Below are 24,577 nucleotides of genomic sequence, written 5' to 3' on the forward strand. Positions count from 1 at the left end.
CATTTAGTATGAGAAGCTTATTATGGTATGAGATACTAAATTAGCAATTTAGAAATATCTGATGCTAAATTACCAATTTAGAAATTGCAAAGATACGGACTTCAGATGGGTTCTAATTTACGTAACTTCATTCTTCTACTAGCAACGTGTAATCTACCTTTTTAGTGTAAACCTTATGTAATACACGTCAATAGCATTTACGTAAATAGATGGATATGGAATTCGGCTGCCTATGATTCTCTTTTACAAACTAATTTATTTGATTTTATCCTCCAGCTATAAAAAATAATTTTATAAAACAAAGTAAAAGCACAGACGCACACATATGCTGACGATTAATTAATTCTACGAATATGCGCTTGACACTACTCTATGTGCACTCTCGGAAAGACTGAGCCGATTGATCTTGAGATTAAGAAAAGTTACTTTAGGAGACTTGCTGTGCACGCTTAAGATATCATTGCTAATGCCTAGCATAAATTTAAAGAAAATACAAGCATCTATGCTGAGTCAAATACTCGCACCGAGTGGACAACTTTACCCAACCAACCTAACAAACTGGCAAAGTTCATAAAAAAACTTAGCATCATGTATCTTCCTATTTATTATCCTTATATCACTGGCCACCTTCAACGCTTTCTGTTTGCAAGCACAAGGGGAATGACATGACATAACATTACTGGAAGTAGCTAGCAAATTTGTAGATTAAAGATGACGAAAATCCTAATGCAACTTCAAGACCAATAACAAGGCAAAAAGGCGACAACGGATTCAGTGTTAGAAGTCACCATGTCTGCCGAGAGGGTCTAAAATTACTCAAAATTATCTAAAAAGGAGAAAAATATATGTTATTGGATTTTATGAAGATCTAACGATCTAAACTAACTTATAGAGTCCATATCAAAACTGATTAATAATTAAGAGTCCTTGATAACTAGCTAAATTTGGTATTTAAAAAATAACAATTAGGACTTGATCAAAGAGTACATGATGAATATGATTGGAATACCTAAATTCATAATAAAAGAATAGAAAAATTAGCCCGTGATAAAATAGTACATATTGAATATGATTAGCTAACGGTATAGAGTAACTTAAGAGTCCATATCAAATACAATTAATAAATAGCTCATTTTGGAATTAAATTAATAAAAATTAGGATATGTGACCAAAGAGTCCATACTGAGTATGATTAATAAATAGATAAATTTAGAATTAGAAAAAGAAGAAAACTTAAGGGTGAATATCAAATACAACCAATAAATAAATAATTTCAGAACTAAAATGTGACGGAGCTGCCAAATTAAAACTCTAAATTAAACGTAATGGCCGTCATTTGAACACATCAGACGCATTAGCTTAATGGCTTAATTTGGCGATTCTTTCTCAACCCACGGCCCGATCGAAACAAGACCGGTAGTCACACATGAAGTTGAGCGCAGATGGTACGAGCACAACACAATACTTAAAAATACAAACATCAAATGCTCTGAAACATTTAGTTTACAAACCGAGTTCGAAATACATAATATTATACAAGTGTATCTGCCTTTTATACAATTTTGATAAACATAGAATCTGCCACTACAATATATAAGAACGGAAATGAATTACACACTCAGCCCACGAGTGTGCAATTCCATACACTCCAAAGCTACGCGCCTGGGTACTCAACGTTCCACCCATCCACGTCCAGTCGAACGAACTTGGCGCAACACGGACAGAAGTCTACGTGTGCGGGTCCTGAAATCATTTTTCCAACAAAACTCTGAGTATACTAATACTCAGCAAGACTTACCCGTCTAATGGGTATACTTAGCCCACATATCTAGACATGCAAGGCTTTCTGGCTGGTAGTTTGTTTTGCAGAAAAAGCACCTAAAAGTAGATCATTGATTTCAAGATTTTAGCTCCAAATTAAATCAATAGATTTGCTAAATATCTATGGTTTGCATGTATATGACAACCAACGTGAAAACACAATTGATTAAGAAATATCAACATTTATCATATCATTCCGTTTCACTTCCTTACTACGATGTGACTCGAAGATCAAGGTGCTCATGTCTGAGAGCATCTGACGGCGAATCGATCCGATTTAACCTTGCAAGGTGGACCTAACCAACATGGCACGCAAAAGCTCCGTCGGACCCCACGCACCAACCTTTCCCCTCCCCGCCTCGAACTACAGAACCGCCCCACCTGCATATAGTCAGCCGAGCCCTACGAGAGACCACCAAAAGTAAACTCATGCAACCCAATTCTCCGCGGCCACTCGACTCGCCCTAAGGGGTGGGTAGAAGTTCTGTACTTTCGAAATAAGGCAGTACTCGGCTTACCGGTTTCGACTACCTCCTACTCCCGGCATACGGTTAGTACAACTCAAACATGATCAGCAGGGCCAACAACGGTACGGTCCTCAATCGACTCGGACGGGGCTAAGACACCCAGGAACCCTGTCCTGCTACCATATCTATACATCAACATCATTTCTCGCCCGGTCTCATATTTCCATGTCAATTTCAACAACTCAGGTACTGTAGATCAGTATATAACCTATATCTCGTGAGTAACTGGAAATTACTCGATTTCTAAATATCCTATATCTCGCGAGTGCAAGAAGTCACTCGACTTCTATCGAGAACTATTAAGCATAACATTTTTATCGTCCTATACATGCTAGTTCTTATTTAAAAGAAAGACATAAACTGATGTCAGACACCGGTGGCACTAGAATTTATCTGGATATAGTGCGCGTCTGTTTACCAAAGTGGCGAGGTGCTACCCACATCAGTCGTGTTCGGTCTTGACTTCGTGCACTGAGATGACTAGTCTATTGGTTTTTGGATAAGGGTCCTGAGTGGATTGTAGTGCTGTTGAGCTAGAAGGCTCATGTGCCTTTTTTATTTTTGGTTTCTAAAGATATTTTCTTATGCTCTGTAAATATCATATGGATCGTGTGGTTTCCAAACTACTACTCTTCCTGATTCCTGGGCCTGAACTCTTGCTACATATACCATGTCCACTACTAGGTTTTTTTTATCCGTGCCATTGCAATTTTCGAAGCTCTGAGATATACCATTGCAATTTTTTTGAGCTCCATCATATCACCACAGGGCACAGACCCAACCGAATTCAAGGGATCAGAAGGGCCACACACGGTAAAACTTTGCTCGCTCGATCCTCAATATCCAGACGCCCGGATGAATTCTCGCCTCACGATTATCTTTCAGAGCTGCAGTTTGGGCTGTCGAGCAAGGCCTACTCCACAATCTCTGCGTCCGTCCATTTTAGTTTTGTGTATCGTTTTGCGGATCTTGACTCCACAATCTTTTTTAACCAAAAGTTTGGTAATCTACACATAAGTACATAACTGTAAATCTGTAACAAACATGATTGCTGTTACACGAAATATCTCAAAGGCAGGGAATTTGAAACAGGAGTGACTTCTATGTTCTAAGATGTTCTATTAATTATTTATGGGAACGAATCAAACACCAATGCACAGTAACATAGTATCACAGCATAAATTAAAGGAGACACAAACAAACATCAATCGCTAACGGGGAACAAGGGCGATGCCATGACTTAGGGTGCATAATGGGCAACATTTTCAATGAAAGTGTTGTCAATAGACGAAACCGGAACTTAAAAGGGGGAATGATAAAGGACAGCCATGCGACTTTTTTTTTTTCCAAACTGTATAGACAAGATCCCAGAAACTACTAATAATGCTATTACACGCCGGGAGACAAAATGGGGCCCCCACGCCATCAAGTGAAAAAGCATGTTCCATGGATATCCTTAGTACAGCATGACAACTGATATGCTAGACTAAGCTCAAAAGTATGTACGCCACGGTCTTGATCTGATAACAGCTCCATATCTAGGTCAGAGATACTACAGCGGTGCGGCACATAATTAAAGTTCTGATCAAATCATAAACATCCATTCTTGTTCTGTAAAGTTGCTGTTAAATTATCACAGATCACTTTGTCATGTACAAAGTAAACCATGGACTGCACAATGACCATTTGGTGCTTGCCATACTAGAACTCACATGCAATGGATACTAGAAGCCTGCATCCTCTTTCAGGTGATTCATAGTTCGCTGGATACGATGCTCCAACCAAATCATCTCCTTATTACAGGGCCTTTATACAGACCTCTCGCGACCACAAAGCCTTCTGGGGGCTGATGGTCCTCCAACTCCTCCAACCAGACTACTTGTGAGCTATCTATCTCAGTAGGCAAAACAACTGGTAGGGGAAAAATTTAACAAAGGTCAGAAACCTCGGCATGAGCATTAAACATACAAATTGAGAACTGAAGTTGCGAGGGCTCCATGTACCAGGTTGTTGATTCACTAGAGACTTTCGGAAGTAAGAACAATGCCGTCCGTCCTCAGCAGAGTATGGTGGAGAAAGGACGTCGAAGAGAGCACAAGGTGTGATGGCTCTGAAAGTGTGGATGTTACCACCTCTATTAGGGTAAAGAATGGTCGTCTCTGGTGCAGTCATTTCACAATCCCTGACAAGCTTTGCTGGTCTTGCTGCAAATTTCAATGGACAAACTCTGAACTGCCGGTAACAGGCTAACATAGGGGTAAAAGGAAAATAAGGTGGTAGAGTAGAAATGAACAGCCGCCGACATAGTTTTCGGTGGATGATACTGGTTTTTCTAGCAAATCAAAGCCATTCTTGGTGACGCCAGTTCAAATGGAATCGAGTCCGATACAAAAAATACAGAGGAATTAAGCTAAATAAGTTGAAGAAAAATGAAAGTAATGCTTATGCATTGTAAACATGAAAGACCTGAACTATGGAGAACCTCATTTTGGCTAGACATCCTGCAACATGTGAGATAGCCTAGGCCTACTAAGGGCGCGTTTGATTCCCTGTCCAGGGGAGTCTGTCTTGCACAGGGCCATGAAACAACCTGAAATTTGGTTGACTGGATTGATTTGAACAAGATGAGTACAAGAGCAGTTTGGTTGGCTGCATTAGCATATGTCATATTATGATATTAAACTGAATTACAAAGAAAATTTTACTAAGGTTATAATTATTTTGTTTGAATAGGTTGTATAGTACTTGTTTTAACATCTTATGTTTTAATCTACCTCGAAAAATACTAATATGCCTTAAAATATGCTAATAATTTCCTAATACCATCACTAACTTACTAATATATTGCATCCCGCGAGCCTGGCTCCAGAGAAACGTTGGCTGAGAGGCAGGCGCGTGCCTTCACCCAGTCAACCAAACACCATTCTTCTGCATCCCTGGAGCCTGGCGTGTCTGTGAGAAACCAAACGCACCCTCATATGATAGGTGGCCAGAGATGTGGGTCTGTACGATCTGGGTCCTATTGGCTAAAATTTAGGTGCCTACTTCTTCTTTTGCAGCGCCACCAAGTATCTCCTAGTTTGGTGCTGACCACATTGCTGTTCTTGGCATCTATAAATTTATGCACTATAATTTTAAGTTTGTGACATCGTTGCACTTGACATTAGTTTGACACATCCTTGGATTGCTATTTTATCCAATCAATAAACACAACGATGTGCAAGAAACAAAAGATTGTGAGTTTTAGGGACAAATGTATCACCTTCAAACTGCAATGTTTGTGTTTTCATTATCTTATCAAAACTATTAACTTTGTGCTTCCATTAAGCATATTCTCATGGACAAAAAAAAGCAATAGACAATGGCACACGGAACAAAGGAAATAATTCAAATGACAGAACACACCTTGTAATTGATCACTTGGATGATCAGGTACGTTAATCCAATCATAGGATTCAGCATGTAGTCTTCCATAAAGAAGCTTGCTAAGTACAGTCATTCCAGGATGATTATGAAGTGGAATAACTGAAGAAGGTGGCATACAAAATATACCCATCTGCAAAATCACAAGTACATTTAGTAAATACTGAACGGTGAGCACCACAGCGGGACCAATTTATCTATCCTCCTGAAAGCCGCACATAGTTAACATAAGAAAAATGAAATAATGAATGGACAAGAGACCTTACAGAGAAACTTTCACATTCGTGAATGTGCAAATATTTGATTGGAGCAGTGAACTGGTTCGCCCCATTACGTCCCCGTCTCCCATTGGATGGACGTGTAGAACTATTCCAATTGCGTGCAATTTGTGCTTCATTATCTAGGCCAACATCTAAAGGCCTTATCTCATCTGTGAAAAGGAACATGAGTGATACTTCATGTCTGCTCATGGTTTTATGTCATAAGAACCAATCTGAACTCTATATCGAACTGAAATAAAGTCTATAACAGCAATTTTATATCAGACATGCAGGTAAAACAACACATTCCTGAACTATGTAAATTAACCCAGCTAAAGGGCAACACCGGCACTGCATTATTTTTGTAAAATCTCTAAAATGCACACCCATGCATGTTTGCAGTTAAAGTTCAAAAGTTTAATTCAGTTTCTATATCAGTTATTTTCAGAGGGTAATAGTTGAATTCAGTTGCTATATCAGTTATTTTCAGAGGGTTGGAGTATCGCAAAGATATTCATGGAGTAATAATCAAGCTGACCCACTGAAAAAACAAACTAGATCAAGTGAATATTGCCAGTAACTGAAAGCTATTGATATAAACAGGAAAAGTGGAAAATATCACTGTTTATAGAAACAACATTGTTTAGAAAGAAACATACAAAGGACGAGATCAAGAATTGCACCATCAAGAAACTAGACAGTTTGCCACCAAAAATTGACATCAGAGCCACAAGTGTGTATAGACTTCCAAAAAGAGTAAATAGAAATGATTACTGTCTGATTTCGAGTTAAATTTGACTCACCTAACAGTGCACGGACTCTCTCAAGTGCCTCTTCAGATATAGGCCCGTCTGGAGAAAATGATACTTTACACGCATTGGAGAGATTCTTTATTTTTGGCATCTTGCACTTCAATGTATTCTTGAAAAGATACCAACTGTCAAACTTCTTCACCTCTACTTCAATCCACAACCAGAAGACTAAAATACAGCTCAATCGATCCGCCGATGTATTGTTCAAGCATGCCTATCCTTGCACCTGCCGAAGTAACAAGAGTACATTTCATGAGATTGCCCAGGACAGTCTCCTCAAAGAAAAGATTATGAACAAAAAAGGAACTTATGGTAAATTCAACAGATTGATTGATATGTAAATCATATACAGTGTGGTTTTTTGAGAATGGTATAGCAAATGTGCACTTTGTATGAGATGGGATGAGAATTAAGTAGACTGCAAAGTAAAAAGGCAACCACAAATCAAGATCATATGAATTACTAAATTATCCTGCAATATCATTCATAGTAGGAGCTGCTATACATTCAAGTCTACAAGCCAGTAGATACCACAGAGATTTGGTTGTTTTAAATTGACACCATTCTCCCACCTGTAGAGGATACACCAAAAAGCTAGCACCACTGAGCACATTTTTATTCTGGAAGATGGTTAACCTATAACCCCCCCCCCCCTCCAGTCAACAAAATATAACTTCTATAGATTTTAGGCACATATTTGTGCCGGCTATCTTAATAAACGAAAATACTAATCTCTAAAACAACAATACATGAGGATAAAAACAAAAGGTCTCATGTAGAAAAATAAATGGAAAACTCCAAGAGCATATAAATTAACAACTGCTCTTGGGTAGCTGATGATCACCCTACAAGTACAAGGTGCAATCACTCGCTTTGAAATATACGACCAAGGTTCAGCTAAAGACCACAGGAGCACAATCACTACCACTACAAACCATCATCATTATTCATTAACCATGTAACACCCATCTCTGATCAAAATCATTGTAAAGATTATTGTGACATGGTTGGCATTTAGCCAAAGACCATACCGGCAGGATTGCATTAGACCAAAAATGACAAAAAAAAAACGAGACAGATCCATCCACGTGCCCAGAAATGGTGGCACATATATATAAATTCCTATGGCTGTAGACAACCCACAGCCGAATGCCAAAAAAAACATTCAGTTAGACAACACGCAGACGAATTCCCAAAAAAAAACATTCAATTTATACCAAGACACATTCACCGCATTAATCATAATAATTTAAATCAGGCTAGGATACAAAAATCATATGGTTAGTTGACTGGAAGGATACAAAACAGAAGTTCATAATTCAGGAAGTGCTTGATCAGGTTATTAATACAGATGGTAGCGTTGGTTAGCCCAATACTCTGGTGTAGAAAACAAATCCCTCATCAACTAATCGACTAACCTAAGGACACATCATCAAGGAGAGGATACAGGGGAGGCCAATACCTAGCCGCCGGGTGAACTCGGGTGTTCCCTTGCTGCACGGCGGTGGTCACTGAACCGCCGCTCCGTCTGCAGACAGGGTTAGCGTCAGCGCGCGCGCACGGTATCGACGCCACGCCACGCACGCACGCTACCTTCAGGGGGCTGGGCACCTGGCCAGTCGAGTGGGTAGCTGCTCGAGTATGGGCTGTGCGGTTGCGAAGACACGCAAACGGATGCAGATCCCCTCAACGCACCCAGAGGGCTAGAACCTCACCTAGAGGCAGCACGAGACGAGACGAGCCCCGAATCTCGCGGGGGAGGATCCGCGCCGGCGGATTGGGCGTCGGGGGATCGGCGAGCGCCTCCGCACGCGGCTAGGGTTCGTGGCCGCCGCGCCCGATCCGACGCCGCGCGGCATCAGCAGCGCCGCCTCGCCATGGGGGGCGCGCGCGTCGGGGAGGTAGGGCAGGGGCTTACTGCTCTCTGGGGTGGGGGACGACGCGGAGGGAGGAGACGCGAGTTTAAGGATGCCCCGGCCCGAAACGGGTCATTAAGGATGGAGAGCCGGAAGCAATTTCTGCTGCTCTTGCGTCATCTTTTTTTTTATGAGCCGAGAGCCCGAGAGTGTACTAGGTGGTGGCGGTGTGGGCCCCAGCGCGCAGCGGCGCGGGCGCGGAGGCCAGCAGAGGCCAAGTGCCATGTACCGGTCGACATGCGCCGCCCACGCCGGTAACATGACACGCGGGGCCCGGTCTGGGATCGCGGTCCTCCCGTAGGCGCGGTGCATGCGGCTGCGGGCCTGGGAGAGGGGAAGGCCGAGCAGGTCGGCGAGGTGGCGCACCGAGGACCCGGTCCAGGAGTAGCCGCCGCCGCCCGCGCCCCGGGCCCCCCCGTACGCCGAAGGGGAACGGTGGGTGGCGTACGTGGGGGCAGGGCGGGTGCGGCCGTGCGGCACGTGAGCCCACACTGGGAGGCAGCCAGCGTGTCGGTCCATGACATGTGGGACCAAACCCGAATGGGGCCAGAGGGTCACGGGCAGCATGGATCCAAACCCAACACAAACGCTGGGCCACGTGGAACCTGTCGGGGCTTATTTTACAATCCGAACGTGTTCCTCGTGCAGCCGTGGGCCGTGGCCGCACCACCACTACCATCCAGCGGTCCAGCCCGGCCGGCCACCGGGCGGGGCCTCGTCCAGGGCGCGCCCGCCGCCGCCCCGTCCTTCCCATACGGCAAGCGAACCCCACTCCCCGCCCGCTGCTCGTGGAAAAGAGGACGACATGGCATCTGGCATCTAGGCGAGCGGCTCGAGTGGAGCACACGGTACGATGCCGAGCTAGAATAGCCGGCGGCAGCGCGTGCGCGGGGGCGAACAGGTGTCGCGCGGCGGAAACGGACGGCGAGGAGCCCTGCGTCGTGGCGCCCCGCCTCGGGTGGCGGGCGGCCGGCCGGCCGCCCGGCCGGCCAGGCGGCCTCTGGTTGGGCCGCCAGGCGCCGGGGATCTGTGGAGCAGTGGAGGTGGGATTCGGCCAGGCGGCCTCTGGTTGGGCCGCCAGGCGCCGGGGATCTGTGGAGCAGTGGAGGTGGGATCGAGATTCGAGGGAAAGGGGCGGACGTGCTTCGTTCGTTGAACGTGGGCGCCCGGGACGGCGAAAATGTGCGCTCGGCCCCAGCGGCAAGCCGGCGACACCCGTACCTCCGGCTCCGCCTCCGTGGCCCCGCCGGCCGCCGGGCCGGTTCGTCGAATCGGGATGGCGCACTACTGCAGCCGAGGGGGTCAAACAGTCAACACCACGAGGCCGAGGGGAACGTCGAATCTGGAGTGCAGTGCGCTCTGTTGTGAGATTGTGTCTGCCATGTACTTCCCGAAAGTATCTTGGCGATCCATATTTGAGATTATATAATAATAACAGTATCATTGTCATTTTTAACAAAAATGAGAAAAAAGGTATGTCATGATCCTTGGCAGGCGAAGTTAGTCATCGTGGTGTTGGCACGTGACTGTCATGAAAATGGCAGCAATACCAGGGGGTAAAATAGCTCATTAGTTTGTTTTAGATTACACAGTACAACGTAGACACTCACGACGCATGCACACTCACACCTTTATGAACACACGTACGCAAACCCTACTTCTATGAGTATTTTCGAAGACTAAGCCGTCAAATCTTCGAGATTGACGAAATCACCACAGACTGCTCATGAATTTGTTTGTCAATCTTGAACGCGTAGAAGGACCTGAGACCTGGAGCTTGAGGCGCCGAGGTAGACATCACAGTGACATGCTCCATTGTGCGTTTGTTAATGTGCATTTTTTTTAAAACGTTTGTACTGGCGCATAGCTATTATTGTCTGATGACATGTGCTTGAGCCATGACTTGAGGCTTGAGCCCAAAACAGTGTTGGCTTGTTCGGATTGCTTCCTTGGCTCACCATGCCGCGTGTGATCCTTATGATTTCCAGCTTTTTCCTTAGCTCATCAAAGCGAAGCCGAGTTCTCTCTCAATCCCTTGCGAGGCTTAGCCTCATTCATTATTCAGCACGACGAGCTGAATGAGCCAAATGAACACATTCAAATAGACATGAGAGCTACAGGTGCTCGGGGAATGAACAAGACATTGACACAAGCGCCCGTGTCTTGCACCGGATCTCAAGTCACACCGCCGGGCTTGACGAGGAAAGACGGGCCCGACACCCGATCCGCAGCCGTCCACGCCGCCCCGGCTATGGAGTCCGACACCGAACGAAACGTTCCGCTCCTCTCCCCCGCCCCAAACCCTAGCAGCCACCACCCGCAATCCCTCCGGCCAGCCAAGTCCACGGCGTTCAAGCGCGAGGAGCGCCGCAAGCGCAAGGAGCGCAAGCGGCAGGAGCGTCTCGCCGGCGAGCTCGCGCGGTGGGAACCTCTCGGCGCCCCGCCGCCCCGTCCGGCCGCCACGGGATCCGCCAGCCCGCAGCCCGACATTCCGTGGCCGTGCGACCCCCCCCCCCACCTCCGGACCTGGCGGAAGCCGACTCCTGGAGCTGGAGCTGGGGCCCGCCCGCGGTCGAAGTGACAGCGGCGGTTGTAACACCCCAGGTGTTAATCACCTGTTTAATATGATCATTAGCACTAACCGTTCATGTATAAAGCTATTAAACAATTTTTTTCTAGCATTTTAATACATGTGATGTGAATTTCCTTTTAAAATGTTTCCTAGTAAGAGTTATGTAATTCCACAGTTACGTAATATTAAAAAAATGCATAAACATGAAAAGTAGCAAATTGATGTTAAAAATTTATTTTGAATACCAAATTGACATATCTATTATCCTTGAACAAGTTCCAAAAAGAACCAAACTCAAATTTTTGTTTAGGCATCTAAATCATGACATGGTGAAGTCTTGGTTTAATTCGAAGTAACGTTGTTTGGATTAGATATTTCCTTGCGGTCACTGTTCACCGACCCCACCTGTCATCCTCTTTTTTCTTCTCTCGTACCTTCTCCTGTGCTCAGCACCGACCGCGGTATGGCCGCTTGCCGTCGGGCCTCTGCCTACTCGCCACGCCGCTGCCGCCCACGCCGCGCCCATCCCTCCGTGCCGCATCCACGAGCTTATCCCCTCCCTGGCACCTCCCTTCTCCTTCCTCTTTCTCTCTGCTTCCTCCCGCACATGCTTGAACTCGAGCAGAGCCGCTGCAATCGCCGCTCCGGCCATCCTGGGCCACCGCGCCCCGATTCACTCCGCAAGGAGCCGCACCACATTCACCGCACCTCCTCCCGCAACCCCAGCCCGGCCGAGCTCTCCCTAGTCGGAATCAACACCAGCACCATCGGCCTCCATTAAAGTTTCGTCAAGACTCAGGCCGCCGTCGAACTCCGCCTTCCGGCCATCATCTTCGACAACCAACGGCTTGAATCGACTTTCCTTGACTCGCCGAAGCCCATGCTCTCCTCGTTCTTGCGCGTTAACATTGTTTCTGCGCCCGTTCCCGAGTCATGCCGCCGCCGGCATGCTGCTGCTCGCCGCGAGCCGCGCGCACGCGCCCCTGCGCCGCGCCGCCGAGCGCCCCTACTCCGTCCGACCCTGATGAATTCTCCCATGGCTTCCCCTTCGTCGACCTGCCTCGCCGTCGGCGAGACCGCCGCCGCCATCGCCGCCCGTGGTACTGCTCCCATCGCCGGCCCTCTCTGATCGCCCCCAACCCCAACCAAGCCCACCTACAGGTAGTCCTCGTCGCCCTCATGCTCCTCCACCCCTCCCTCGCCGCCAGCAAGCCCCCCATGGCCGGAATCGCCGTTCCCCTTTCTCCCCTGCTTCAAAATCGCGACCAGGGACCTTGTGCGACAATTGAAACAAGTTCAGGGGCCTATCTGCACAACCGTAGACTCATATGAATAGTGCTGCGAAGGGTTATTTTGCAATAAATTGGCTGAAAATTTGAAAAATCATAGTAAATCATAGAAAAATCAGAAAAATGCAAACTAAAATTTGTTGGATTTCTTGTTCTAAGATCTACAACTTTTCTTACAGGTTGATCTTCAGTTTCTAAATAGTTTTTGCTCTAATTTAAATATTAGTTTAAGTGGCTGTAAACTTTGAAAATACATAGTAAATCATGGAAAAATCATAAAATATAAAATAAAGATGTTTTGGAATCCTTGTGATTAGATCTATGCAATGAACCTATAATATGACATGTTTTGGTAGGAAAATATTGTCTTAGAATTTTATTCATGATTGTTAGGGATAAAATCATATATGTAATTATGTTGCTCCTTTTTGCTGTGAAATTTTTATGGTAGGTTATTCATGTGATGTATGTTATGTGGTAAAAATTTCAGAATTATTTATGCATGTATGACTGAGTTATTGATTTAAGTTGGATAGTGCTTAATAAATTGTTATGAATAATAGAAAGGTGTAAAAATAGAAAATGTGCTAAACTTGTTTAATGCCTAGTAAATTATAGTTTGAACCATAAGTGACGAAATTTATTATTTTATGCTCCTCACGACTAGATATATGCTTTGGGTAGATAAAATGACATGCTTTAGTTTAATGTTTTGTGGGAAAACAATAATTGCTTGTTAATGCTTTATGTGGATAATTTGTAATAATTCCTTAAATGAAGTTGTAATAATTCAAATGCTTTAGCAATTTCATGGTAAACTAGTGATAATGTTTGTAGTTTAAGGTAAGAATTTCATATCCTGAGTTACTAATTTACCTCATAATAGGCTTGTTTAATATTAAGAACATGGATATTAGGTTTAGAAGAAAATAAACATTTGTTTTGTACCTATGATGTCATGACTGGTGATTAGTCATCGGAGCTAGCTTTCATGGGCTGTCTAACAAAATTTTGAAACACTTTAATTACCTCTGACCTGTTGGTTGTATGAAGTGCTTGTGTGTTAAGCTAGTGTAGAGTTGATGCAACTATTGATAAGCATCTCTCTGTATGTTGCCTGTGTCTGCTCTCTAGTTGTGCAAACTTCTTTATAATACTGTACTGAATGATAAATTCAGTTATTAAATTCTTGTTCATGTATAAATTATATTAAATCTGATATATCATAATGTGGTTTGTCTTTATTTACCTTGCTTATGCTTGCTCGCTTGTTACATCAAGTTCTAGTTTAATCATTCTTGCTTTTATCGTATTGCTTGTCTTTTCTAAATAGGTTTAGTAATACTTTCTAGAAGGAAATACTTCAGGCTAAAATAAATTAAATGAACTCTAGTATTTCAGCACCAACCCAATTGCCTTTGAGTTTGTTTGTTGTGTTTTCTCGATAAATGATTGCCTAGTCATGTCTTTCTTTTAATCGTATCGCATTACATGGCATTATGCTCGTGTCCATGCAATCGTGACATTGTGCCAGCCTCGCTTGTCCTTTTTGCTGTATCATCTACTACACTGCCATGCATTCAGACATCCGCATTGGTGCATCTTATTTAGGTACGCTAGATGTACAACGCATGGAGATGAAGTACATGATTTTGGAGCCGAGTCAGAAGACGGTGAATGGTGGACACATCTAGAAGATGGATGAATGGATCCCGATGTGCATGACCGAAGGAAGGTACTTTCCAAGCGAGTATCATCTAACTAACACTGATTCAGTGTTAATCCCAGGCAAGCCCCGGTGCATAACCCACTATTTTAAATTATGAATTATTATATGTGTATTACTTGTGCATTATATTGTTAGGAGTTGCTTGGAACCTTAATTGCATGATCCTTAGGTTCCTTTTGTCTTATACTAGTATGAATAGGTCGATAGCACTGCTATGCTTAAATAAGTCTCGGTAGAAGTCGAGTGATTTCCTGTCACTCGCGAGCTATAGGGCAAAAGTCGAGTAATTTCTGGTTACTCGCGAGATTTATAGTTATCTTTATATTCCAGTATATGAGATATGGAATACGATATGGAATGAATGAAAATTTGAGACCGGACGAGGGAATGATGATGAGATATAGGTATGGCAACAGGACAGAGTTCCTGGTGTCTTAGCATCGTCTGTGTCGATTGAAGACCGTACCGTTGTTGGCCCTGCTGATCATGTTTGAACTGTACTAACCGCATGCCGGGAGTAGGAGGTAGTCGAAACCGGTAAGCCTAGTACTGCCTTGTTTCGAAAGTACATAACTTCATCAGCACCCCTTAGGGCGAGTCGGGTAGTCGCGGAGAATTGGGATGCATATGTTTACTTTTGGTGGTATCTTGTTGAGCCTGGCTGACTATATGTATATAGGGCGGTTCTGTAGTTCAAAGTGGGGATGGGAATGGTTGGTCCGTATGGTCCGACGGGGCTAATACGTGCCGTGTTGGTTAGGTTCACCTTGCAAGGTTAAATCGGATCTATTCGCCGTCAGTCGCTCTCGGACATGAGCACCTTGATCTTCGAGTCACATCGTAATAAGGAAATGAAACCAAACGAGTTGCTAAATGTTGATGTTATCTAATTAATTATGTTTCCACCTTGGTTGCTATAGATATGCAAATCATAGATGTTTAGCCAATTTATTGTTATAATTTGGAGCTAAAATTTTGAACTTAAGGATTTATTTTAGATGTTTTTGGCAAAACAAACCCACTAGCCAAAAGCCTTGCATGTCTAGATAATGAGCTAAGTATACTCTTAGTCGGGTAAGTCTTGCTGAGTATTAGTATACTCAGGGTTTGTTGTTTACCCTGTTTCAGGCATAGGAGCTAACCTGGATTCACATCGGTGGACTCGATGTGACGTCCTCACGTTTCCGTAGCTATCGTTTTATTTCAATTTATTTCAGTTGGTTTCTAATTAAAATCTTCCTCAGATTAGACTCTCTCTCCCGCTGATATTATCTATTATGTGAACTTTAATTTGTAAAAGTCATTTTGTAAATATCTTAATATTGTTTACTATTTTGTAAAATTGTATTATGCTGGTACCATCTGCACTCGCCGTCGTGCGAGACTTCTGGTGTGTTTCGATCGGCCTGTGGGTTGAAAACAGACTGTTAAGTTATGCTTAATTAAGCTAATGCATTTGATGCGTTCAAATAATGTCAATTACGCTTAATTAAGCTTTTAACTTGAGGTTCTGTCACAGCGATCCCCTTGCACCCGCAGGTCGCCGCCGTGAGGTCCTGCCGCGCGTTCTTCGAAGCGCAGATCCAAGACGATGAGGAGGATGAGCCCGGAGGCAATGCGGCTCGGTTCTTCCGCGAACTGTTGGGCGGCGACGCGGCGCTGAGGGGATTCTACGAGGCGGAGCGGGAGAAGGGGCAGTTCCTGTGCCTGGTGTGCGAGGGGACCGGCGCCAGGGCGGGCAAGAGGTTCGCGGGCTGCGCCGCGCTCGTGCAGCACGCCGGGTCCGTCGCCCGGACCAAGAGGAGGCTGGCGAACCGCGCGTTCGCCGACGCCGTCGGCCGGCTGCTCGGATGGAGCGCAAGCCAGACCGCGCCTCCGCCGGTAACCATTTGTATCGGGGTCCCGTCCCCTTGGAGGCTGGACCTTGCCTGAATGATTCGGTGTTCTTTATTTTGAATGCAGGCAAGCTCTGACAGCGATGGCGCTTGTGATCAAGTCGACAACTCTCAAAGCGTAGAAATGGAGGTGTCCTGATCGTAGAGTTTCGCCCCCTTGGTAAAGGGATACAATGTGTAACATGCTTCAAGCATATTGACCTCAATGATCATCACATTGTTGAATATGTCGAGTTCTTCACTCGAAATCATGGATTGCTAGTTTCCTTCTATTAGTATTTACCTTTTGAATTGTCAGGAGTTTGGAGCCCATTTTGTTTCATATTTTAGATTCGAAGTGACATGAGATTGCCTGAAAAATTATAATTTGCGAGCTGCGCTCGGTCCATGGAGCCTAATTACAGAAGTTGACTAGTTAGAAAACCGGAAAAATAAAATTTGTGAGCTGGTCCACCCAGGTATTAATAGAAGTTGACTGGTTCCATGGACTGCAAAGTGCACAGTGCAGAGTCGATGAGAACTGAGAAAACCATTCTGGACAAATACACAAAGAGACTCTCGAAAGCTGCCATCTGATCTAATCAAACCTCATTATTGGACCACTCTCGTCAGAATAGAGGAAGATGTCCCTTACAGACCTACAGTAAACTGATAGGGAGACCATGAACTGATTTTCCCTTTCTCTAGAATCAGCAGGCATTCTAGTTCTGTTGACGGCTATCCGTAAAATTCAGAAGGATGATAAAATGCATAGACACCTATTCACAAGCCAACTTTGAGCCAAAACTGGTGAGGCAGATCGCAAATGCCTGGAATGCGGACAGTGGCTGCCTATAGTCCATCGTAAAAACATCGTCCTCAATTTTTCCAAACTGAAGTATCGCCGTCTCGTCATCCTGAACACCCCATGGCTCCCTGGTGCCCGCAGGAGCAATAAGCTGGAAGTTCTTCACAGAGGCAACCAGAACCCGGCCATGAAAGTTCAAACACCAGCACTGCAAATGCTCATGCCATCGTGGAAGCTTATTGTACAACACCAAAGGGGTGCTGGGTTGATTAGCCTCTTCTGGATCTAGCATGGTACCATCAGTGGCAGGGCACTGGACACTGCAGTGTATTCTTCTGGGTCCTCTTGATTTGAGAAGATTGTATTCGTAGGACACTTCTCCAGTGTCAACAATGCCAGTGGAAACGAGTGGGTTTATTTGTTTGCTTGCAAACCAGCGTCGGCATCTGCTGCTTGGCAACTTAGCACCTTCATATTGTGGCTGCTGATCATAAATGACGAACTTTGTTCTCTTGAAGTCAGACCTACAAGTGCAGTTACTTGATCAATATAGCACATGGGTGTTTGACCTATTTTCACCTATCGCAGATGAAGGTAGTTTCTAATATGCAGTTAGAATTAGAGGTCAAAATAATATTACATCTGGGGCCATTTGGACAATATTGTGTAAAGCACATCAAAAGGAGCATCTTACATGATATCCTGCTGAAAGAATTATAGATAGCGGGTAAAGTTGTAACTGCAGGCAATTAGAAGGAATTACCTATGCAGAAGCATGGCATGTGACCATTTTCAGAACTAAAGAAAACATGTATACAAGGCAATCTGGCCATGCACATCTTGTCTGATGAAAAAAAAACTAGGTGATATAACCATGAGAATATATTAATTAGTAGATATAAATATATAAAGTTGAAAGCCATTTCTTGAAATGTTATTGTTTCAGCAATGTTGTGATAGCTAACATCTAAGATTCTACGCCCAGCGGGGACCTCCGGTGAGACCCTCGCGTTGCCTCCGGCGAGCGGCCTCGCGGGCTCCGAGGAAGGTGCTCCGGCGGCGGAGAGGGTGGCGGCGCCGGCGCCACCGCCACGGGGGCATCGCGAGACGCGAGACGCCGGCGCCCGGCGGGCACGCGTGATGAGAAAGAATGCAACCGGAGAGTGCGTGCGCGGGGCAGAATCCACGATTCGCCGGTGGATAGCGGAGACAAATGGACTGAAATCCGAGATTCCGTTGCGCCGCACGAATACCTTTTCTCGTAGAATTTGCGAGATAGACGGATACGTATATAGTACTCCGTTTTGAGCGAAGCCACACCTGCACTTACCGTTTGAGCAACGGCTGGGTGAGCTGCGCGGCCCGGCTGGGGCTGCTTGGCGAACAGAGCTCCAGCCCAGCCAACCATAAATGCCCAGCCGAACAGGGCAATTAGTTTTCGGGATCTTCAAAGGGCAAATGCTCTTGAAAGCTAGAAGCATCTTGCTACGAGCTTTCTAGCAGTAAAAACTTTCAGACGCTTAAACAAACAGAACCGTAGTTTGATGGATGCGTAAGGTAAGACAGTGCGAGGCTATATATACATCACTCAAAGAGTTGAATAATATTGTAGTTCGCTGTATACATCACGCTTTTGCAATCTTCAGATGGAGAGAAAGAGAGAGCACCAGTCCCTGAATACGGGAGCTAGGTAGGAATTGATTTGCTTTTAAAGAAATGTTTGTAAGGCGTGAGGCGAGTTTACCCGCACATTTCTATGCAGTCCTATATCATCCATTCGAGGTTTAGTCGTCTTTTTAACTGGCGCAACTAGCCGCAATTATAAGTTTATAACCCTACTCTCGAGATTTGCCTAAAAAGAGAAGCAATTCTTCTACGGTACTGCAGAGAAGGCTCATCCTAAAAAAATGGCATTTGGAAATTGACAGCTTGGTAGGTAGTATTAGATTGAGGTACAGGCAGCCAAAGGTCGAGCTTATGATGATGTCTTTGGACTGAGGTATATCTTTACCTGCCAAAAGTGTGATATGAATGTCACTTCTTATTTCTATGTTCAACTGGAACAAAATATTCTACTTTATCCCCCCATACACACTATAAGCTCTGTGTTCAGGATAGTTAAAACAACAGAACCTGATTATGAAATGGTGGCCAAATTAATGAAAAGTGGAGAGCCACCCTCCTTGTCGGGTACCACGATTAGGGACGTCCTAATCGGGGTACTAAGGTCACACTAAAAAACGCAAACACACGTTAAGCCAACTGGGCCCACGAAGGCCCACGGCCTCCTTCCAGACTGGAAGAAAGGAAAGGACTCAAAGAAGCCCAGCATGCGGCCCATTCGCACCCTCCTCGGAGTCGTGGGCGATCTCCGCCTCGCTCGAGGGCTCCCGTCAAGACCCTCAACTGCACCTCGCGTCTCTGCCTCGCTCGAGGGTAGCGAATCTGCCCTCGAGCGGGCAAAACATCTCCGTCTCGCTCGAGGCCACCCCTCGACGTATAAGAGACAAACGGCCCTGCCGCTCACCTGCCCATCGTACGGAGGCATTAGGTGCCAACCACTCCTCCACAGCGCCTAGGATAGACAGTGTCAGGCCACCATTCCCCACAGTGGCTGTGACCGGAGTCCCATCCGCCAACTCCGGTCACTGCTCTGCCATCCCGGGCGCTGTGGCAACACTGTGGAACCTGCGACACGGGACGAGATGGGCTCGGCACTGCTCCCGTTATTATTCCGCCAACTCCGGACGTCCGGACTCCACCTCATCACACGTATGGCCCCCGGACCCGCCTCCTGCTCGGGGAGGGGTCCGGTGTCGCCACGCGCCCCCTCGGGGTGGGATGCCCAGCACTAACGCCCGGGGACCCGGACCTCCCTCCTCGAAGGGTCTGGGACCTCCACGCGACCCTCGGACCTTCTTAGTGCACGCGCCAGCACTCCGTCTAGGGGGTCCGGGATCGCCACGTGCCCCGCTACCGCTGGTGCACGCAAGACCCTGACCTGCATGGCCCACGGAACACCACCACGCCACATCTGGAGGACTGTACACCCTACAGCGACGACCACGCCGCCTGCTGGGGCTGGCAGGACGCCGGCGCGATCTCCGCGATGTCAAGACGACGCCCAGGACGACCGCAATGCCCGATGCCATACCCCACAGTGTACTTCCTACAGTGTTCGACCACTGCACCCCCACGATTCGGGGGAAAACAACGACTTCCACACTCCCCTACGCATGTACACCGTCCCTCCTTGTGACTATAAAAGGAGAGGCGGGCTTCCTTCAAGGGGAACGTTAGCTGTCATCGCCACCTAGGTCGGTCGGCTCTCTAGGCATTACACCGCTCGGAGCACACGCACTCGCTTCTAGTCCCAACATCGCCATTCGCCATTCGCCACTCGCAACCCCTCTTCTAGCAGAGACTTGGGAGCCTCCCTCCCTCTCTCGCTTCGCTTGTACCCCCTACTACAAGCACTCCGGGTGCAAGATAATACAGTGCCCTCGTACACCTTCTTGCTGGACGTACGACCCCGCGGCCGGAACCAGGGTAAACCCGTGTGTTACTGTGTTGCCTCTTGCATCAACATCTGAGATGAGAAAACACACAGCATTCACTAGTTGGGATCCGGACCCTCGGGTCAGGACACCGACACTACTATAAATAAAAAGTCTCTTTCATCAGGTGTAACTCATCACGTGTAACTTAGTGAATGAAAAAACAATACATAAAGAACTCTTCCTCTCTACATGTTTGTGTCCCTGCTGTTTGTGCAACAGAGAACTCAATTTCTAAGATTCTGGACGCACTTGACACACTGCTTGGGCCGTACGCGGAAACCGGGAAGCCAGAAAAATATTGGGCCTTGGCCAACGGCCGAAGCAGCCAGGAACGAGCCAGCGGCCTGCCTATTATCGAGTTATTAGGCGAAGGCCGCCCATATGATCGGTCCCGGTTATTATTAACATGTTTCTAAAAAAAAGTTATTATTAACATGCCCCTCTCAAAAGAAAATTATTAATAACAAAAAAACTATAATAGCCCGAGTGTCCTGAGGAAATACTCCTAGTGTTATTTTATAAAATTTCAGACGCATTACTCATCCAAAAAAATAACTTTGCTACCCCTAACTATTTCTAGCAATTGTAATTGAAAATCGTATTATTTATTTGGTTTCTAGATCCCCAATGAATACATATGCACTAGAACTAGAAAAATAGTATCTACAAATATTTGATTGGCTCTATGTGTTTTTCTATAAAATGCTTTCCTGGTACTTGGTATTGCTTTAATGAGATAGATCTCATGAATCTCATTACAAGCTAAAACTACAATTTTTGTGGGATAAAATTTGAATGCTAAAATTATACTTATTTTAGGATGGAGGGAGTATTTTTGAGCGGTTTAGGTACTTTGGACATGTGAGTCCCACAATCTTCAGCGAGCACAACAGCCTTTGCGCACGCGGCACGCCATTGCTAAGCTATCGGGCATACCATAGTACTCTCTTCGTTTCAAATTATAAGACTGAGTGGAAATATGTAGGCCCGTCACAGTGGTAGTGTCATCGACACAGTTATCTAGACTGGAATCTTAAAAATTGCGCCAGTGGAGTGTCATGATGATGACACTCTTAGATTTTATGACACGCATCTCTTCTCTCTCCTCATACTATTGCTACATGTTAGCAAATTTAATTTCCATGACACTCTTATGACACTTCCACTGAGATTGGCCTTAGGGATTTGATAAAAAAACTGCTGGAAAATGCCAGTCATAGTAGGAAAAATATTGACCACTCGAGACAAGTGCCGGAGGCTTATATAATACAATTGGGGAAATGGCATTTCTTCATAGATAGTTGATTTTGTGACATGATGGAGAAATATATCAAAATGCAAAATGCAAAAATAAAAAATAAAAATAAAAATGGAGAAGCAACCAAACGGTTCATAGGAACTTCTCTGACCTCCATAGGGACTTCCCAATACTCTCCGACTTTAGAAGACTGGTTGCTGAGAAATGTATTTATTAAGCATTGCTACTATGGCTATTTATGTTTTCTTTTTGTTTTTTGCTGGCTACGATTGTTGGAGGGTGATCCATTTATTAGACGTTGTTCATGCACAAATTTATGACCTAAGACTGGTTGTATGAAAATAAACAAATTATTTCCCAAATAGATTAAATTTGTAAAAATTCTACAATACGAATAATTTTAGATCTTTTGATCATCAATGGGTTGTACAAAAGAAATAGTAAATTACCTTCATACAATTAACTGGCTGGCCATTCTAGTAGTAAGGTTAAAACTGTTTTTAAATAGAAAAAAATACTATCTTCTTATCCTGCAACAGTACAGCTCGTCAACTCCATGGATGCGGAAAGCCATGAATTTATCCGACGACTGACTGTTACGGCATGACGGCATGTACACTAATTCTGGCATGTACAGACGAGACGACTAGACAGTCGACACATGCCATCTATGGAAAAGGAAACCAGTTAAAATTCATCGAGCGGAAGTGGAGACCGATGGACAAAATCCAAGCCGGGAGCCACGCGCGCGTCGCTGTCCATGCCAGAGCCAGAGCCAGAGCCAGAGCCAGGCGGGACGCACACACGAAACGGCCGTACCTGCACGAGGAAGCTCTCCGCGGCATGCACCGGCTTTTTGCTACCTTGCTGTGAGCACGTCTCCGGCTTGCACCTCTCTGCCATCCCCCCCGGGCCCCGTCCTCCGCGCTCCGGCCTCCGGTTCTCTTCCTCCGCCCACGGGAAAACATCTCCCCTGTCCACTTGCTTCCCAAAAGGCTTCGTCGCCGTCATCAGATAGAGGATGATCAAATCCACAGCAGAGCAGCAGGGTCCATGTATGTACCCGTCATCAGATAGAGATCCACATCAGATAGGCTACAAGCCCTCCTCACTCGCATGCATGCGCATCCCCGCCGTCCCTGCTTACATACATACATACTCCTACTCCTTCCTATTCCAGAGTGCAGAGAAACAGATGAGCAAGATCGGACGAACCAGATTGAAGGATCAAACAAGCAGCCTTCAGTACAGTGTCAGCCGTTAACCGAGACGAGGGAAAGGTCAGAACAGGAAGGGGTACTAGTACTACATATAGTGGGAACAGAGAGGCCCAGGTGCTTGCTGGTCATCACCATTCATCATCACTCAGAGTCCAGGTGCCAAGCACGGACACCTCGGCGGGGATGGGCACGGAGCCGAGCGTCGCGCTGTACCGGCGGTGGATCGCCGGCCAGGAGGCGGGCCTCGCCGAGCTGGAGGCCGCGTCGGCCAATGCAGCCGCGGGCAGGGCCACCGACGCCGAGCTGCGCGCCGTGGTGGCGCGGTGCCTGCTCGGGTACCAGGACTACGCCGCCGCCCGGCGCGCGCTGTCGCCGGGCGACGGCACCGCCTTCGTCGCCCCGCCCTGGTGCACCGCCTTCGAGAGGTCCGTGCTCTGGCTCGGGGGGTGCCGCCCCGCGCTCGCCATCCGCCTGCTCTACAACCTCTCCGGGGAGGGCCTGGGCGCGCAGGTCGAGGAGTTCGTCAACGGCCGCGGGCCCCTTCCCAGGGGCAGGATGGGGATCACGCCCGGGCAGCTGGTGCTCGTCAACGACCTCCACCGCCGGACGCTGCACCAGGAGCACGCCCTCTCGGGCCGCCTCGCCACCCTGCACGAGGACGTCGCGGACAGCCCGCTCTTCCCCATCGTGCGCCAGCGCGCCGCGGCTACGGCGGCGGCGGCGCAGCTGGCGCCCGGCTGCGACGGCGCGTTCGGGAGGCTCGGGGTGGCCGGGCCGGGGGGCGTGGACGCCGAGGTGGACGCGGCGCTGAGCAGCTACAGGGCCGGGCTGGCGCAGCTGGTGGCGGAGGCCGACGCGCTGCGGATGGAGACGGTGCGGGCGATGGCCACGGAGATCCTGACGCCGCGGCAGGCGGTGGAGATGCTGGCGGCGGCCAAGCAGCTGCACCTCTCCGTCCGCGACGGGACCCGCCGCACGGAAGGCGCCGCCGCCCAGCAGGCGCGCGCCGTGATGGCCAACAGCGCCGCCGCCGCCGCCCGCCGGACCCCATGACAGGCTCGCCCTTCCTCCTCACACTTGCCTGCTGCCCTTCTTGCAGCATCCTCCCGTCCCCGTGTCTATACCCCTGAAACAACCACCTCTAGTACCGCCATCTTCGTTCTTTTATAGATCGATCGCCCTAGCTAGTACATATTACTATCCTCCATTGATCTGTACAAAGCTCTTGCATGCATGTGTTGTGACAGAACCGCCAAATTAAAACTCAAATTAAGCTAAATGGCCATCATTTGAATACATCAGGCACATTTGGCTTAACGGTTTAATTTGACAGTCCTTTCGAAACCGACATTCCGATCGAAACAAACACCAGTAGTCCCACGCGAAGGTGAGCGCAGGCAGTACAAACATGACGAGTACATAAAAATATGATTACAATACCGAGTATAGTACATTAAGTTCTACAAACCTGATTTAATTACATAACAATATACAAGAGTAACTTTATT

General features: G+C 46.6%; 3 protein-coding genes and 1 pseudogene across 7 annotated transcripts; 2 read left to right on the top strand and 2 right to left on the bottom strand.

The window, feature by feature from the left end:
• Positions 1 to 3,661: 3,661 nt before the first annotated feature.
• Positions 3,662 to 8,823, bottom strand: LOC120708109 (plant cysteine oxidase 4-like). 5 transcript variants are annotated; one of them, XM_039993223.1, is made up of 7 exons: positions 8,559 to 8,823; positions 8,306 to 8,371; positions 6,835 to 7,069; positions 6,038 to 6,201; positions 5,754 to 5,904; positions 4,352 to 4,552; positions 3,662 to 4,259 (listed from the first exon to the last, which is right to left on the bottom strand). In XM_039993223.1, exons 3-7 carry the CDS (start codon positions 6,932 to 6,934, stop codon positions 4,135 to 4,137), a joined length of 741 nt encoding a protein of 246 aa, XP_039849157.1. In that variant the 5' UTR covers positions 6,935 to 7,069; positions 8,306 to 8,371; positions 8,559 to 8,823; the 3' UTR covers positions 3,662 to 4,134. The 5 variants fall into 5 exon arrangements, with proteins under 5 accessions (XP_039849157.1, XP_039849156.1, XP_039849155.1 ...); XM_039993222.1 differs by having other exon boundaries at positions 8,437 to 8,823; XM_039993221.1 differs by having other exon boundaries at positions 3,751 to 4,259; positions 8,306 to 8,454; positions 8,559 to 8,774.
• A 1,998-nt stretch (positions 8,824 to 10,821) lies between these two features.
• LOC120708111 lies at positions 10,822 to 16,556 on the top strand (annotated as a pseudogene).
• A 261-nt stretch (positions 16,557 to 16,817) lies between these two features.
• On the bottom strand, positions 16,818 to 17,575 carry LOC120708112 (tubby-like F-box protein 9; the record flags this gene model as incomplete). Its single annotated transcript, XM_039993226.1, has 1 exon — positions 16,818 to 17,575. A coding segment is annotated over one exon (573 nt), but the record flags the coding sequence as incomplete, so codon positions are not given.
• A 5,327-nt stretch (positions 17,576 to 22,902) lies between these two features.
• Positions 22,903 to 24,363, top strand: LOC120708113 (protein DOG1-like 2). The gene has a single exon (XM_039993227.1). It carries the CDS (start codon positions 23,253 to 23,255, stop codon positions 24,120 to 24,122), a length of 870 nt encoding a protein of 289 aa, XP_039849161.1. The 5' UTR covers positions 22,903 to 23,252; the 3' UTR covers positions 24,123 to 24,363.
• Positions 24,364 to 24,577: the final 214 nt, after the last annotated feature.

Source organism: Panicum virgatum, chromosome 5K (genome assembly GCF_016808335.1).
Source record: "Panicum virgatum strain AP13 chromosome 5K, P.virgatum_v5, whole genome shotgun sequence".
In the NCBI taxonomy this organism is placed as follows: domain Eukaryota; kingdom Viridiplantae; phylum Streptophyta; class Magnoliopsida; order Poales; family Poaceae; genus Panicum; species Panicum virgatum.

Bases quoted from the DNA above. Each gene is read 5' to 3' on its own strand.
- LOC120708113 (XM_039993227.1), top strand. From the start codon at position 23,253: ATGGGCACGGAGCCGAGCGTCGCGCTGTACCGGCGGTGGATCGCCGGC.
- LOC120708109 (XM_039993223.1), bottom strand. From the start codon at position 6,934: ATGCCAAAAATAAAGAATCTCTCCAATGCGTGTAAAGTATCATTTTCT. The intron at 5,905-6,037 runs GTAAGGTCTCTT...GTGATTTTGCAG, and splicing joins ACGAATGTGAAAGTTTCTCT to ATGGGTATATTTTGTATGCC. The intron at 4,260-4,351 runs GTACATGGAGCC...TTCCCCTACCAG, and splicing joins TCTAGTGAATCAACAACCTG to TTGTTTTGCCTACTGAGATA.